Source organism: Phaethon aethereus (assembly GCF_964289735.1).
Source record: "Phaethon aethereus genome assembly, chromosome: 5".
NCBI classification, from domain to species: domain Eukaryota; kingdom Metazoa; phylum Chordata; class Aves; order Phaethontiformes; family Phaethontidae; genus Phaethon; species Phaethon aethereus.
This window is the reverse complement of record NC_138579.1, coordinates 31,611,381-31,629,976: the sequence shown is the minus strand read 5'-3', so window position 1 is coordinate 31,629,976 and position 18,596 is coordinate 31,611,381. Positions and strand designations below refer to the sequence as shown.

Here is an 18,596-nt window from a genome sequence, read left to right as displayed (position 1 = left end):
GGTGAAAAGGAAGGCTATTGGTTGAATCCACCTACGTATTTGGCAAAGTGAAGAACAAAGCTGGTCTGAAAGGGAGTGTTGCTCAAAGCCTACCCGAGTGGAAAAATAGTAAAATTACTTTGTTACCAGTCTCATTGGAAGTCACAGGTTGGGGGACCAGTTCTATATCAAAGCGTCCCCAAACCTGACCTTCTACTATTCAGTAAAAAACCCTAAATAATAGCCCAAATTTAGATGGAGAAAGAGATCTGAAGGAGAATTCAAATGGTCTGTGACCCTCTATCACTCAAAAGAACACTTGTAGTTAACCATGAGGACAAATTAGTCACTCATCCCTAGGGAAGAATGTTTCACACTTATTAGCTAATAAGTGCAAAAAAAAAAAAAAAAGACATTACGATCTATCAAGTAAGTGGCTTAAGGGAAGGAGGAGGTTGACAATGGTATAGGTAGATTTCCTAATACAAACTACTAATTTTGGGGCAGGGTGTGTGTGTGTTTGTTTTTTGTTTGTTCATTGGTTGTTTGTTTGGGGTTTTTTTTTGGTTTTTTTGTTGTTGTTGAGGCCAGCACAGGAAGTGTTATCCACTGCTATGCTTATCAAAGAGCTCTCGTGAAGCTTACCTGCTAACTGGGTTGGAGACTGGATCTTTAGTTATATAAGCAAAGTACACTCAAACTACTGTGACTGGCTACGGACTGCGCATTTTTGTCTTGCCTTCTTATTGGAAGGAAGCAGAATTCAAAATTAGCAACTGAAACTCAGGCAGTAATAAAGCACTTAATGCAAGCTGAAAAATCACTAGGAGTTTTACAAGTCCCAGCTCAACATGCTAGTTCTATTAACATTGTTTAATTCAGGTTAGCTCACTGGCACCATTTGTCACAGGAAAGATCCCTCCTTGTTTCAGACTAGTTTGTGCAATCTGCTTTCCCAAGATCTTGGGCTGGATTGCAATCAGCAATAAGAATATTTCTTATGGTGTGTAATGAACCATTATCTGTCCACAAAACAGGCAAATCTTAGATGGGAAAGGAGGAAGCCTGAGTTGACATTGCAAGAGAACTAACTGTAGCTATCAGAATTTTACTCGGGTATTAATCAACTTTTTGATTAAAACAATTATCTCAACCGATTTCCAAGTTCCCCCAGCCCATGTACAAATTAATAACCAAGCTCTATCTGCTACTTTGGCCTATCCTGGCAATGAAATTTTATCTCTTATTCTTGTTCAAGCCCCCCAAAAAATTCAGAACCCTCCTAGTCACTTGCTTGATCTCCTGATTTTTCACTCACTGAACCTACAATCAATGGGAGGGTTTTTTTGGTCCTGATGATTGCATCTGTACTTTTAATTTCTCAGACTTGGATCTGAAGATACTAGGTGAGACTAATAAATTCTACCTTATCTTCTTCACATATATAAAATCCACAGTCCAAGACATGGGCATCATTCAGGTGATTTCATTAGTAGTCTTCTACAATCTCTCCTTTCCATTGTAACTACCCACATTTGCCACTTCCTGTTCTTCCTGTTTTATCATGGTCTGTGTAATTCATGACAGGGATTCAGTATTTACCTGTTTTTACGAAGTATAACAGACCTTGTCTATATGATGAAAGAATAGAATACATTTGTGGCTTTTGAACTGAAGTGTCTCAGGAATCCACGAGATAACAACAATATATTTATCAAGCATTATGTCAAACACTTACATGTGGGCCCTAAATGTGTAGATGGGTTCTACATCTAAAGAGGCACTCCTGAAAGAGAAAGGAAGAGTTATTACACTACATGAAATCTCTACTGAAAAACTCCGAAACCATTTAAGAGTTTAATCAATTTCAAAGGCATTTAAAACACAATTGGTGTTTTATAAAAACACGTATACTTGCTTTTTGGCAGGAACCGTTTTCTGCAAATTCCAGAGTTTTAAAGTATGGTCCTCAGAGGCTGTAACCAGCACAGGCTCTACAGGATGAAAAGCTAATGCCCGCACTCCATCAAAATGACTGCGTAGAGTATACTTAGGGTTCCATGTCTTTCGGAAGGCATCTTTATTCGCTGGCAGCTTAAAAAAAAAAGAAAAGGAGTAATTTTCTCTTGGGTTTAAAAATATGTATAATATATATCTCTGCATATTTTAGGAAAACATGCTATTTTTGATTCTGCTAATTCATGTTCAATCTTAAGTTTTCATTTATCTATTGATCTGTCTATATGCACCTGTAACTCCCTCTCTGGCATGCAAGGTAGTCTGCAAATCTTTCTACTGTAATAGTTTCTTTTGTCCCAGAGTTGAATGGAGTACAATGCTGAATACACAGACAAGAAGCCTTGATTTTCAAAACCTTGTTTTAATCCTTTTGTGTAATACTTTAATTCTTCTTCCCTGAAGAAAGATAAAGGTTTCATCGCTCATCATGTTCTCTGCACCCAAGGAAGAGATTACAAGTGCCAAAAGCTCATTTATCACTTAAACACAACACAAATGAGCTTCAGGTCCCCAGTGAGTGATCTTTCTCAGATGAGTAAGTTGACCAAGAATGACAGGAAACACACATAATTCCTGAATACTTCTGGCACCTGAAGGTATGTACACAGACATAGGTAAATCCAAATTTGAATACACATTTGTCACGCTTTTAAATATAACATTACATATAAATATTTTAAAAGTCTTTAATGAGTTCTAAATATATTTGTGAGACTATAACTTAGTTAGTATTTGAAGCAATATATACAAACCTTACGTTTATGTATTGTGAAATCCAATTCATACTCTTAACCTATAGATCATTAGGGTAAAATACAAGAATTACAGCTGCTTAATATTATTTATAGGTAACTCAGAAAAGTTACCAGAAAACCTCGAACTCTTCTAGTGACTGCAAGAGACTAATTCAGAACTTTGACTACAGTTTATATTATGCAGAGAATAGCCCCTTAAAAGACTACATCCCACTTGTCCTAAGCCTCTGTCACAAGTAGATATCCATCTGCAAATAATTCTCTTCCTCTCAAGTAATTATAAAGGGAGTTTAGAAAACTGACTTTAGTTAGATGATCAAAATTAGCAAACTACGAATGAATGGAAACTAATCCTACCCTCTGCCATACAAGCTATCTATTCACCATGTAATGTAAAGCATGTCTCTCAACTGTAGGCCAGATTCTCTCAGTATCCCAAGATACTTTCAGCAACACTATTAAGAGATTAGAATCTCCCATAGCTAATAAAAATCTTAATACCTTACATCTGCCAGGACTCAAAATAAAAATCAGATCATAACGTAACCTATACTGTAATAAGTATTCTTGGACCAAGTCTATATCCTGGACTCAAACTAAATTTGGTTCTATGTAATCAAATTAAATAGACAAGCTCAAACAATAAAATTTAGTGTTCTGAGTTACAGATGTGCAGACATTTGCTCTTCCCTTATACTAATGTAAATTTCTGGCATAAATGCAAGCTATGCCAAATTCAGACCAAGCAACAGAAACTTGTTATACCAGATGTGTAACCCGAATTTTTATTTTTTTAGATAGCATCCAACAAATATTTATAATTTGATAATTTCATGTGAAAGCATTTTGTTTCCAATCTTCCTACTTCAGAGTACACAGAGTATCGCAATATTTTTGTTGAGATTTAAGTTATTTAGCACTACGCTGCATATTATATACAAGCTTCATAAAATGAATAATCTTTTGTTTCAGGGAACAGAGTGGAATTCTGGAGTTCTGCATTAAACTTAATTGATTTCAGCTCAAACTGTGTATTCACCTCCCTGAATCTAAAATGGATGGGGGGGGGAAAGGAGGTATCTTTCTAGCAAAGAGAATCCCTCTATATTTTTAATCCTCATTATGTAATGTATTCATCCACCTGGCTAAGTCATGTTTCCTCATGCACTTGTGGTGATCTGGGGCTTAGAGAAATTAAAGCCAAACATTTGAAATAGCCATGGTTAATTTTAGCACATGTTGTCATGTCCCAGATTAGACAGAAGACCTTGATTCTTTGGGTGTGAGTGCATCCACATCACACTGATTTCTATTACAGTTGTGATGAGTCATTCAAGAAAACCAGGACTGAATACAGTGGTCCTTATTTTTAAAAAAAGGAAAAGAGTTCATTAAAACTTTTTTGTTAAAATGGCTGTTGCAATGGGTAATTTCATTCTCAGTAGTTCAGATCAATCTGCTAACACACAAGGTACAGGATTTACAGAAGTTATGAAAAACAAGGTAATTTCCTATCGTAAGCATAGCTTTAAAGCCTTCATTTTTTAAAACAGACTTGAAGATCTTGATTCCTTTAGAAGATGCCACGTATGCCTTCCTAGAAATCTAGTTATATATAAGCCAATTTTAAAAAAATTATTTCCCCCATCCATGTTTCCAACGAATCTTGACATCTGCAAGAGAACAACCGACACATCTTTAAAAAGAGATCCTTGCAACCTCTAAGATGATAAAAAAACGTTGTAAGAAGACAAGACTATGGAGCCATACAGCTTCACTAGCTCCTTCTCCCTTTTTCCCTTAACTTTGGTGGACTTTACTAAACAGGACCAAGATGGATCAGCTGAATCCTTGATCCTAGTCCCCTGTCAAACAGATACAGAGCAGATGCTTAGAATAGCAGGGTCTACCAAAACTAAGAGTAGTGGTTCCTCCCACCTAGCACCTGAAACCACCCACCAACACCCAAACAAAAACTCTGTCTAGGTCAGGAGACACAAAACACTTTACATATCCTAAAAAACCTTTACCACAAAAATCTCCTTAAACTTATAGCAAATAAAACCATACAAACCATATACCACAAGAAATTGCTAAATAGATTAGAGGAGCAATCAGAATTGGAAATGCCGGTTTTACACTATTCACTCAATCTAACCTAATAAAAATCTCTTCCTTTTTGCCTTTGTTTTGTTTATCTGTACGGGAACACAGGCAGGCAACCTATTCATTTTGCCTTTGTAAAACACCAGCAAACCAGACTGAAAGAAACTACACCTGAGCTAAACAACCAACCAACCACAAGAAAACCCAAACTCCCCAAAGGGAAATGGAGAGAAAAGAAAAAAAAAAAAAAAGGAAAGAAAAAAGAAAAGACAAGACACCAGGGAAGGAAGCTCTTTCTTGCCCCTGCAGTCAACACAATCCTTACAGCATAGTTAAGGAGACATGTATTTCCCCATCTCAATCAACTACCCGCCTACAGCAAACAGAGGAATTAGAAAGCAATAATTAGTAACTGTAGTCAAGAGTCTTTTGATATTTTAACTCTTTTTTTTCTTGAAAGTGCTGTGACTGATTGGAGATTTCCAAATTTAGAAGCTCTGATAAATGAGGACTGTCCGTTTCGCAGCCAGTCCTACAGCAGAAAACCATCACCATCCTGTGCAGCTATGGAATTCAAGAATATATAAATAGAAGCATTTGATTTGGTAACAATATTACTCCCTCAGGTACAAACAACTACACACACTGAGATAAGTATAAAGAACTAGGTATTGAAAAAGACATGACTTGAGATGACTCTACCATATGACAGTATCTACCATTTAAGATGACTAGTCTTGTGGACAACTGGTGCACTAAATCATTTGCAAAAATTTTCAGCTATAGTTGAAATTTTTAATATTTAAAACTTAATCCACATCCTGTTCACATATCCTCTCCTTTCCAAAATACAACACTCATCAAGGAGTGATACATGAAATCTAGTGGAACCCTGCTGTGGCTTTATTTATTCATGCACTATAACGGCTCACACAAGCTATTTGAAGAGCAGGGACCTACTGGGAGCAAAATGCAAGTAGGAATATTAAGTGGTTTGGGTTTGGCTTTTTTTGTTGTTGGTTAACTTACACATTAACTTAGCTTAACATTATCTGGTCATCTGGAGATTTACTGGAAAAGGAGGTGGCTTCAACTAAGCTCATAGGGGCATGTGATTAAGATGTCCTACAAGTACTGTATTACAGGTACAAGGTAAGACATGGTCTTATTGCACTGCAGATCCACAGTTATGTAGAAACAACTTCAGAAATCAAGAAGTATCAAGGAATTTTTAACCTGAAGAAACACTGTGATGGAGAACTAATAGCATCTGAATTTCAGTCTCTTCAGATCCATGACAGGACAGAGATTCTCTTCTTAAATTAAAATAAAAAAAAAATTCCTTTCCATTTGTGTTATTTCATACCTCAAGGATATCTTTTCTAACACACAAAGAAGCCGGAAGCCACCACGTATTTTTCAGATATGCTTTAAAATCCCCATGAGCACTGGGAAAGGAAGACTGGATAGGAAGCAGGGAAACCAAGTGACAATTACGATAATCACTTCTCATACCTATTCGGTGAATGATCCAGTGAGAAAGTAAACGTTTATTTCTATCTTTTGTCTTCTGTATCAGCCAGATATTAACACATGAGATAACCTCTCCCCACACACCTCCAAACCAACCTGTAATTAAAGAGCCTCTCATGAAGGGTCTCAATGAGAAAATTATGAAAATCCAGCTACACTGAAGCAGTAAGATCATCTTCATCTACAGGATCACTGACACCTTAAAACCTTCACAAATCTCTTCACAAAAGAGAATAATATATTGCAAAGTTGCAATGTTGCAGTCAAGCATGACATTTTCCTCAAAACCAGTCTTGCTTCTGCAAGTCTCTCACAGGCCATTCTCTACAGACCAACCTTCCCTACACTGCTAGAGTTCTTGAAGAGATGTCACAAATTCCGTCTTTAACAAAGACATTCTTGCAATCTCTTTAGCATAGAAAGAAGTATGGCATATATTTGCCGTTATGGCATCAGAACATATTAATGATTGCATTGTTTTGATCTAAGATACTTCTAGCTCAGCATTGGCCTCTGACAGTAGCTAAAAACAACCAAAAATGCCTAAGAAAAGGTACAAGAACAGTGATGTTTTTCTCACTGTTATTCCAGACTGCTATAATTTCAGCCCAGGAACTTCTTGTTCCTTCTATGTACAGGAATTCTCAATAGAGAGCTAATTGGAGAACAACAAATAATAATGATCTATAACGGATATATAGACTATTCTGCTAATACTAGAGTTGTACAGACACTGGAATTTATGCTATTAATTGTGATTGATAATCATTCTCATTACATTAAAAATAGCCAATCAAGAATGGAGCTTTGCAAAATACAGTATCACCATACTAATTAGTCCATGCATTAATTGTCCATACAGGCTGACTTGGGATTTTGGTGGGAAGAAGAAGAAAGAAGGGTGCTTAACAAATATTTTAGATTTTTAAAAGAATCAGAAAATTCTGTGGTTATGAACATGTGCCTTAAGAGCCAGATGTTGTCACATTACCTTTACTACTTTAATGAAGGGCAAGTGTGACCCACCATACCTTGACACTCCAAGGTTCTGAAGTTGGAAATAGGACAGACATAGAATACAGTGCAACTGCAAAACCAGTTTGTGATCTAATCTCACAACTGAGAGTATACCGTTTAGGTTTTTGATGCCTCACATTTACAGTCAATAAAGTGGGAATAACACTTAAAGAAAATGAAATAATCAACTGACAAGTTTCTAAACTGCTTTAAAATAAGTATTTTTTACTCATGCAAGTTAGCATTTTCTTAAGTCTTTGATGAAGATACAGACAGAAGCATTTAGAAGTTATTCAATCAAATAAATACAGCACTGTGCAAAACAAACCCCCCAACTATTCAACTTCATAATTCCCAGCGAAATGTACTAGTAGTTTGTAGCAGTAGTTAGGAGCGTCCAGTTCTGGATGTTTCAAATTTAAGCTGCCTTAAAGCATTTACAATTGAAGCTCTTGAAAAACTTCTTGGAAGTCTACTTGCTCATAGATTTCATTGCAACTTTTTTTAAAAAAAGTGGTAATTTTCTAAACAATTGTACATGACCCTCAAGTCAGACACATTTTACATGAGGTTACACAAGAGATTTAGCTAGAGAGAAGGCAAAATCCTGAGAAAGTTAAGATGCAAAGAGCTGAAATTGAACTCTTACTTTAAGATATCTAATTTCCCAGAAGTGTTATGTCATTTGAAATGCAACAGACAACCTGAAGATTAATCTTTATCGTGAACAGGACGATACATTATATGGATTTAGAAAGTATTCCAAATACTAAATAAAGCTCTTTCTTTTATTTTCATACAGTCCAGTAATAGAAGGATGGATAATTAACATTTTCATTTGTTATTCAGGAAACAGAACTAAGTAACATAACACCCTGCAATAATGGAGAAATGTAAGTATTAGCTCTTACTTCATTACAGCAATTAATAATCCTACCAGTTAGAAAAACTGAAGGACAACTATGATTAAAAAAAGGTGTGTAGTCACACACAAGTATTTTTGGACCCTGTAAAAAGCTATAAACAATTTCTTCACTGTACAGATTTTAAGATTTTAATACAATCCCTAGTAATGGCTTCCAGTACAAACACCATGTATCTAACTTGAAAAGTTACAGAAACAAGCAGAAAGGTACCTTACCAACAACAGTAACAAAAAAACCCAGAAAAACCACAACCCAAAACCGTAACAAAATATTTAATCCAGTACAATACATAAGACTTACCTGAGCACTTCCCTAACCAGCCATCAAATGTTACTAGCAAACGAAAAATTCATGTAACACTACTGTTAATAGCTTAATGAATATGGTCAAAGGAATGTCAGAACATTCTGGATTATAATTAAAATACATCAGCCTACATCTGAAATATACAACTATATATAGTCTATGCTGTTAACACCACATAAACACAAAGGGGAGAGCAAAGTAGTAAGTTAATACCAAGATTTGTGTTTTATGCCGTGTCTTCTCAATACTCCGTGTCAGTGTATAACTGCCTTTTTTTTTGTTCAAACAAATTCAAGTTAAGATGTCAATCTGTATTTTGTGTCATAACACATTCCCCCAGTAACAACATCTGAATTAAATTATCTAAGTGGAAAACAAACAAGTCATCTCACTTCATTTGATTACCCAAATTACTTAGCACATTCACAAACTGCTCCCTCCTCCTCCCAAGTAATAGTTTCAGCTAATGAAACCTCTGTTCCCTGCAGCTATAGTGTTCAGGGTGGGGGAGAGGGGACCCAACTATTACTGATTAAATTAAACTGTACAAAGAATTTTAAAATAAAATTGCACTTACATCATAACTATAGTCTGCATCATTTGTTACTGTCAAGTCTGCAAGGTCTCCAAGGCCAAGAACACTTAACAACACATCATCAGAACCCATAATAAATGACTTGCCTCCTCCAGGTGGAAACGTTATTGGCTCAGCTACGAAGAACAAAACAGTTTCTTTAAGTCTCAATGTAATAATTCAAACTGATGAAAAACTGCATTATTCATCACTTAAAAGCAAAGCAGAGTTTAAAACTGAACTTTTACATACTACATACTGCCCCAACTAAAAAAAGAGAGCATGACACGCACACATGTGAAAACACATACACACATATTAAATACACAATTCTTATATCATGCTTTGGCATTTAATTTCAATTTATTTTACAGAGGTGTTCAATACTACTGACAGGTAACTTGACTGACATTACTTTACATTGCATTATCAAATGTATGTCCCAGATCTCCAAATTCTCAGCTAAATATTTCATTCACTACACCATGCTATGTGCCTTCTACCCATTTAAGTAAGTCTCTGTGCTTTATACTAATCAAATACCTCTACCTGCATGTGTAAGTACTTCTTATCTCTCAGGCTAAAGGCCTCCTGCAAAACATCTCTTCTACTTTGATTTTTCAGATGATTAAAAAAATTAAAACATCTGTTATTCATTTATTTCCTCTCTTACTTTCTCAGCATGATTTTGCATTCTAATTTAAAATACACTCAACTGATATTTATCTTAGCTAGCTGTGCCTTCCCCAAATTAAAATTTAACATCTCCTCCTACCCACAAATATCAATTTAGCAATAAGGAATAGGAATAAAGGCTTAAACATTGTAATACTTTAGTATATTTTAGAAGCTGCTTTTACTTATCTGTATCTTTACTATTCCTTTCTGCAAAAATTGGGACACTTGTTCGGTAGAGTACTTAAAACTTTAGCTATGCATGAACTTTAGCTAAGTGCAAACGTATGCAAAATATGTTAAATTGTGTTTGACATCTTTAAAAATTAAACTTGCTTGACTTTTGGATTTCACTGATTTGGAATAGAGAGTTATGGTCTCACTTTAACACCACTCTTTGTTTCTAGTCCCCTCAGAAACACCTTGAAACTCAGAGAAACTAAAGTTTCCAGATCTGAAAAACATCCACATCCTGGTTTTTGTCTTATAAAAATAATTCCAAACAAGACGACTAATACTCAACACAGTCCTGTTTTGAACATGCATCTTCACTATTCTCTATCACCACTATCTGAACGGTAACCTAGTTATGTTCCACTCTAGCTGAAGAAACTGAAGTAACTAAGTTACTGAAGCAACTAAGACCGGGTGTAGTTATAGATGCCTGGCATCATTGCAATGGCTACACAAAAAGGAGCCAGCCCAGCTAGAACAACAACAAAAAAAATCACTTAGAACAACAACAAAAAAAAAATCACTTCTCACAATAAAACAAATTCTAATGCTTGAGAACTTCTGTACTACTAAAAAAATGTAACCTTATTAGCACAGGCAATACAACTGTATGTGAGAATCTAAGAACATCATCTACATAAGAATAAAGACTGCTGTTCCTACAATTGCATAATAGTCAATAGTATTTTAATTATGCACAATCACCTCTTTTAAAAACATTCACAATCCATACAAAGGTCTTGACTCATCAGAATATTACATTAAATTAACAGCCCAAAATAGCTTACCATGCCCTTCTATGAATAAGCTTTTCAATTCCATTAATATTTTACTAAACCCCTCAATTTGACAGTCTATTCCAAACCACTCATATGGCAGAAAAAGCCATATTCCTAGAAAACACCTAATTGTTTTCCATGTTCCCACCTACTTCCCTTATTGGTTTTTGGGCGGGTTAAGGGAGTATCCAGTCATCCATGCTTATTAGATGAGATCAGAATTTCTAAGGACTGATTTCTTAGTGAAAGTGTCTAAGCTAAGTATAAAAGGAGATACAAACAATACTTTATATGAAGCATGAAATAAAACATCATCACAAACATTCTCTGGGCAAACCAAAATTGTGAAATCCTCAAATGAGTAACAATGAGCCCCTCAATTACTTCAGATACCAAGTTTTTCCTGGTTCTTTTCTAACAGAAAAAAGAGTGGGAGAAAAAAATGATAAAGGCTACAAAAGAAACAGAGTGGTATTTTAATTTTTGTTGTCACTATCATTGTTTGGTTGATTTTGTGGTGTTTTGGTGTTGGTTTTTTTTGCTTTTTTTTCTGTCTCCCACAGAAAGACTCCAATACTTTTATTTGGAATTGCCAAAACTGGTTCTACTGTCTTGACAAGGTCCCACTCTCCCAAATACAAGTATCCACTTACAAGGCAAACCTCCCAAGTCATTATAGAACAGAGCTGCTGCTCACTGGACATAGGAGGCAATACGCTCATTTTAAACTTGAGGACACTTTCCATCTCTGTTGTGATGGTGTGAATCCTATTTGATTTTTAGCACAGGCCCACAAGGTTTAAATAAGCCTCTGAACTTGTCATATTAATTCTTTGTGAAATTAATGTCACCTGTCCTTAACAGATCAACTTTCATGTGCTTTACACTAAAAATGAAGCACTACCACATTAAGAGTCTATATTATAAATTTATCAAGCTTTATTTGCAAAGATGAATATCCCTGATCTAAAACTTCAAAATGAATGCTATCCAAACTTTAGAAATATATTTCTCAATACTGAAGTTGCCAATATGTATAATATGTTGTGTAACTACATTTTAATTTGTTTGCACATTTTATTGTTTTAAAAGACATACTCAAAGAAGTTAAAAAAATGGTTGCAAGCTGTTTTTTATAAAAAGAAAAGTCAGAAAAGTAATACAATGAAAGATGCGTGATGAGAGCTACTAAAAGTAAAGACCCCCAACTCTGCATATCAAAACCAATGCATCAACTTATATGCAAATGATAGTTAAATAAATTACTTATTGAATTATTTTTATCTTTAAAAAAATCCAAGTTTTTTTTTTTAACACACACAGTACAATATTATCCTCATAGCATAATATATATGTTTAACAGTGTTTGCAATCAATAAATATCAAGTGATACTACGAGTTTCTGTGTAGGTAAAACCAGGTGAAAAAAAATGCAATGATTAAATACTTGTCAGGCCAATCCTAACTAGCACTTCTTACCCTCAAGTTGTTGACATGACACATAATTAAGTGAAAATCAAGCAGTAATATTTGGACAGACTGCAACCGCTTTAATCTCTAATCAAATATGTATGTTCATATATGCTGTTGATTACTACATGACAGGGACATCTTAATCTTGTTTTCCAGGAAGTTAATACGTGGTGCACCAAAAGCAGCAGTCAGTGCCTGAGCAATTAGCTTTTACTGCTATTTTTTTGTCAATCTGTAGAATGACACCCCCTATAGATATTTAAAAACAAAAAACAACATGTGAAATTATAATTCTCTGTACAATACATTGGATGGAGAACCATGTTGCAGTTGATTCTATTTCTGAAAGGATGCAATATGGTGAAATGGAAACCCCAATTTCTTATGGACAAAGCTATAAAGTATAATTGTGGCATAAAAATTTTGTCATCATATTTAACCAGGCACTTAAGAGAGGGGAGATAGAAGAAACAACCAACCAAACCCCACATTTTTACAGGTATAAAAGATATATTCCCAGCCAATTAGAACCATAGTTTACTTTCCTCCTGAGCCCCCTCCTCCCCCCAAGAAAGACAGAAGTAAGCTTAATAACACTTTTCTCTCTATATGAAAACAAAATTATCAACCATTATCTCAGAACTGCAACACTTCATAGTGTAGCATAAACCTGATGTAGAGTCACAAGAAGATTATGCCTTCCTAACATTCAACAGCATACGCTAGCGTGTCCCAGCAGAAAAGCCTGAATTTGTCTCCAAAAATTTTAGCTTTTAAAGTAGAGCTCAATAAATAATTGAGCAAAATATGCATTTTATTATATTGAAGTATTTGGCCATGTTAACAAATGACAGACCTAGAAGGACTTCAAAGACAACACCAAGCTTGTTTGCTTGCAGCTTTGCACCATACAGTACAGACAAAAAACCTTAAAGTGACACATTATTCAGGATAAAATTTCTCATCAAACAGCAAAATTTACACTCTAATATTCAAGTTTAAAAGTTATACAGAAACCACAATTAGCAAATACGATATTCATACTACTACTCTTAATGAATAAAGCTCAAACTACACTGATAAGCTGAAAACATATGAACACATTAAATAGCATGAAAATACAATCCTGAAGGCACAGTTTATTTGAAAATAGTGTGGACAGTCTTTATTTGAAGTGTAGCACAGTGTTTGTGCTACAGGAACCAGGCAATAAAAGACAGTCCATATCAAATTCAAATTTAGCATCTATTTCTTCAGAAAGCTTGTTTTGTCCAATATTATTTTACATGTGAAGTCTCTAAAAGGGACAACAGCTACATGGCCTGTCCTTTAACAATGAACACCTGTGTTCCTTTGAACAACACGTACGGCCTAAGACAAGACTGAGAGAACTGTAACTGTAGGATCGCATGCCTTTAATACCTTAACAAGGCTAAAAGGCAACCTAAAGCATGTAAATACTAAACCTAAATACAACCTAAATGTATATCCACAAGTTTTAGCAAGTGGAACTTCACCAGTAGGTTTTTCAATTGCACTCCACAGGTAAAGATAAACCAGTATCAAATTTAAGTCATAAATAAAAACAAAGATGAAAAAGAAGGCAGTAAAAGAGAAGGTGGAAAGACAAACACTTTTGTAAAATAATGGTTTGGGAGAGCAAGAAAAAACCCCACTGCAAAGTTTCTATTTTTGGTGACAGGCATTTGTGGGGGCAGGGGTGAAGGAAGAATAGGAGAGCTAACACATTATCAGGATCACTAATAACGCAAATTCTTTCCACTTCTGGTATAGCTGATACCATGCCAGGGCTTCTGGGTCAAAGATCTTAATAAAGGAGCCAAATCTGAATTCAGCTGAGTATTCTGAATGAGTATGTTCCAAATAGAGGACAGAATTTACATAATGGTATTCTAATCTCAAAGTTAATACAAGCAAAATCATTCCTTTAAAACAAAAAACTTAAGCTGAATGCAAGATTTTGGACTATTTAGAGAATAGTTTGCCACTAACTTCCATTACCTAAGATAATCCTGAAATTGAAACCAATACTCTGTAAAGAAATAAATAGTGTCTTTGTACACTTGTGTATATAGACCAAGAGAATTTAAAAAAAAAAGAGAACATTAAACTTGAGGAAAAGAGAAAAAGTAGTCTCATAACTTAAATAACCACTTCTAAATTTCATTTTAAAATGCAAACTGTGTATCAAATGTTAATACTCACCTCCTTCCCCCTCAATCAGTAACACCCTATTTGTAAAAGTTTTTGCTAACGGGGAGGGGGGGGGGGGGTGTGTGTGTGTCTGCAAACCTGTGGCATTTAATAGTGAATAGTTTCAGAACACACTGCTGTACATAAAGTTGCTTTAAAATACTTATGAAATGATGGTGAGTTACGATAAGCCACAGAAACTCAAGCCATGTTCTCATAAAACCATTTGGGAAGAATTGCAAATAAAATAATAATGTGGCAATTGCGTTAAGCTTTATAGAGGGGACAGTAAATTACAGCGTGTGCTTTCTACAAGAAATCTCCTGAAATATAATAAGTAGCTGAATTTTTTGTACCTTCCTCTGCTCTTGCACCTTCATGATCAGTCATTCTAGAAGAGGGTGACCTAGATTGATTAATGATTCCTGAAGGGATGTGGGGTATCTCATCATCGCCCAGATCAGCTATCATGTCGTGAAGTTTTGTCCTGTTGACTCCTGTAAATTAACGTCAGCAGCAAAGATTCATTTGATTGCTACCGCTTGACTTGACTGAAGTCTAAAAACCCATTAAACTAATTAAACAAGAATAATTATTGATGGGACCTCCTTAAAATAAATACAGTGCTTTGCTTTTGTCTTTGTATATTAACAAAATTGATCTTTTGGAAATCAAAAGGAGGAGTTAACATATCAAATCTGAAAACTACATACGAACATCACTAAATCAAAGAGTAACTCCTTTGAGTTCTGTAGATCTAGTCTACAATTTCCTGTGGGAGAGAAAAAAAATAGTCTTACAATCCTACTGAGAAGTCAAGCCAAATATTAAAAGAACATTCTCTATTCAACAAAATACATATGAATTAAACATTTGCTAGTAATATTACACAACTTTAACTATACTAAACAATTTAACACTGAAAAATAGAGTGCGAATAAAAAATAAGCTTAAAAATGAGGGAAAACGTACAGACAACTCATAATGGGGGTGCAACGAACAATTAACTTTCCCTACTTTTGAATGGTTTAATAAACACAAGAGCAAGAATGCTTCCACCACAGTATGAAACTGCAAATGTATATTACCCTTGTTATACAAAGGTACAGAAAAGATGATACTGAATTATATGTGCATTAAATTAATGATAGAGACACTAGCAAATGAGAATAGTATGTTTTAATTTAACGTTTTTAATAAATTCATTCCTGCTTCCACCTTACAGCTTACATGTCAAAAGTCAAGCTTCAATCAAAGTGAAATTTCACTGACAGCATCTCTTTAAAGAAAATGATCCACAATGATGCAAGACATAACCAGCTTTTAATCGATAAAGAGTCCTTCCTGGGATTGCAGGCACTTACCTATACTGTAGAACATTCAAAATAAAAAACCCACCACCCCACCCTCAAAAACTATGCTTTTAAACTTGCTAAAATCTAAGTGTTTACTATCTTTAAAAGGGCACATTAGGACTTAAATAATTTTTAGATATGTTCATTTTTTAGTTAAGTAAGCATTAGGAAACAATTTCTTATACTCTGAGGTGACATGTACCACTTTTAATAAAAGAAAATAAAAACTAAAACAAAGCCTTCGTTCTCAAAAAAGGTAAACACTATAATTACAGATGACTATCTAAAGCAGAACTGTTAGTTTAAACAGTTGAACACTAAAACACATTATTTCAAATAATATCTGATCATTTCAGTTTTTAGATCTTACTGACAAAGATTGGTTGAAATTGATGGGTTCAAAAATAAATATCCATCAATAATCAAATTCTCTGGAGATAATGAAGAACCCTCTGAAGACAGAGATGACAATGAAAAACATTTCTTGAAGCAGAATCATAGCAAAGAGGGATGCTATGTAACTATTTTCATTAATACTTGCAAAACATTTTCTTTTTTGCCAAGTAATACTGAACACCTTATACTTTTTTTTGTGCTTCTGACATTTTTCTCTTTCTTTTACAGATCACTTAGTATTCCAGTTAAAAGTACAAAGGCTGCAACCCAGAAGTTGTTTGAGAATAAAAATGGCTTCCAAAAGTTTCCTTTATGTAACAGAACAGAATTCCTGTGTGGTTAAGTTTCATTTCACTCTTATGTAGAAGTGAGTCTAGAAACCTGTGATGTCAGCTAGATGTGAGTGTAAAATAATAAAAATGAGGAATGCCTCTTTTGCACCCATGGTTTTTTTTCTAATAGCCACTAGACTGACAGGCTTTAATTTCAAAGGTACAATACTTAATTGCAGTGAGCAGATGAGATCTAACATAAAAAAGTAATTCTTTAAAAGGTCAGGTCTTCACCATTCAGACCACAAAGCTTGCTTTGTCTTTATTCTAGTTGGCTGTCAGCCAGCCACCTACAGCAGATACATTCTTAAAGATATTATAGAGGAATCAATAAATGACATCACAGAAGTCATGACTGGTACCCTAAACTGTCTACTTTTAATATACCCTTTGCTTTCTAGAAGAACACACATTTGTCTTCTCCATGTTGATATTCATGAACTGTTCAACACATGCATGGAAAATGCCAAAAACAGGTTATCAACTCTTATTCACATCCAAACTGAAAGCACCAAACATATGGGTATGAGAAGTTTGTCTCAGAGCACACTCAGAATTAACTACAAGTAGGGCCCCTGCTCTGCTACCTTGAACCAGACAGTCATTTATTATGTCACTGATTAGGGGACTGTCAGCCTTGCCTTTTCATGTTTTTCAGTATGTTTAGTCACTTCTTGCCCTTCAAGGCACTCAGAATACCTCAAAATAATAACAACAACCTCAGCATAGCTCTCAATCCATCATACAATACAGAGAGAAACTTCTTTCTGAAGTTTACGGAAGAGTAATAACTGCTGTTCCCAGCAACTTCTCTGTCTTTCATGCTGAAGAATGCCAATATTCAAGGTTGTGCCACCACCACAGAAGACTGCAGATTTCTGCTTTCAAATAAGTGCAAGTGTACCTTCATATAATCGTTCAAGTATTTTAAATGTTACAAAGATATTTTTAAGGGTAAGAATGTGCTGTCTCTGCATAACCAGCTATGTTCAAGGCACAAACTGGATGACTGTGTTTCATCCTCAAGAAAAGACTAGGAAAAAAAAAAAAAAATCAGTAAATGTGAACCTGTTACGAACAAAAGCAAAACAATTACAATCCCATTCCCAGTGTATTCTCCTTCAGAGATCAAAAGTGCAAAAGGCAACTGAAGAATCAGTGCTTAAAAGCTGTAGTCTGAGAAGCTGTATAGTCTGAGAAGCCATGAGCAGATTTCTGTTAGCTCCAAGATGTAATAGCCCAAGTCTGAATATAACACAGGGATCCTTCTACATCAACAGGTGATGCTAATGAAGATGGTAAAATCCAAATCTGTTTTCATGCCTATCAACTATTACACTGTATTCCCAGAAATCAAGGCTAGCAAACTGATTGGGACAGATACTTTTTCATAAATACAGAACAATTAGACTAAGGGAAAAGCGCAGGAAAGTTAAAAATGAGAAAAGTTTCAAATGAGAAAAGTTTAAAGAAAACTAACAACAATCTGAAAAATTACCTTAATTTTAACAGTGATGTACACATATAATTTAAGATGTGAAAACTGCTTTTCAAATCGCTGAGAACACTCTGACCTGGTAGTATGAAATATGTATCATCTCCACTATTGTGTTCTGAAAATGTGTCAGACTGTATCTGAAAAAGTCATCCCCTGATTTACCTGCCAAAATTGATCTTAGAAATTTGGGCAAGAAACTGGCCTTAAATTCAGCATATTACTGTAAAAGGTAAGCCTCATTTTGGAAAAAATCAAACGTAACTCCTTATCTATTTATCACAACGAAGTCCAGAAGAGGTTGTGGTTGATTTGTCTATTTTTTTTTTCATGTAAGAACTCTTCAATAAACAGGTTTTGGGTTATTTAACAGCTGATATTATAAAGGCCATTAAAGTGTGGGGTGGGTTTTGGTTTGACAGCGTTTT

The 18,596-nt window shown here is 34.9% G+C and overlaps 1 protein-coding gene across 2 annotated transcripts in view; it reads right to left on the bottom strand.

Moving 5' to 3' along the window:
• STRN3 (striatin 3) overlaps nt 1–18,596 on the bottom strand; it is a gene marked incomplete at both ends in the record, with an annotated part of 65,463 nt that overhangs the window by 7,208 nt on the left and 39,659 nt on the right. The window contains 4 exons of one of the 2 annotated variants that reach the window (XM_082000509.1): nt 1,718–1,765; nt 1,886–2,073; nt 9,219–9,352; nt 14,947–15,087. In XM_082000509.1, the coding sequence (XP_081856635.1) occupies nt 1,718–1,765; nt 1,886–2,073; nt 9,219–9,352; nt 14,947–15,087 (511 nt within the window). The remainder of the gene's footprint in view (nt 1–1,717; nt 1,766–1,885; nt 2,074–9,218; nt 9,353–14,946; nt 15,088–18,596) is intronic. The other variant, XM_082000510.1, reaches the window with a different exon arrangement.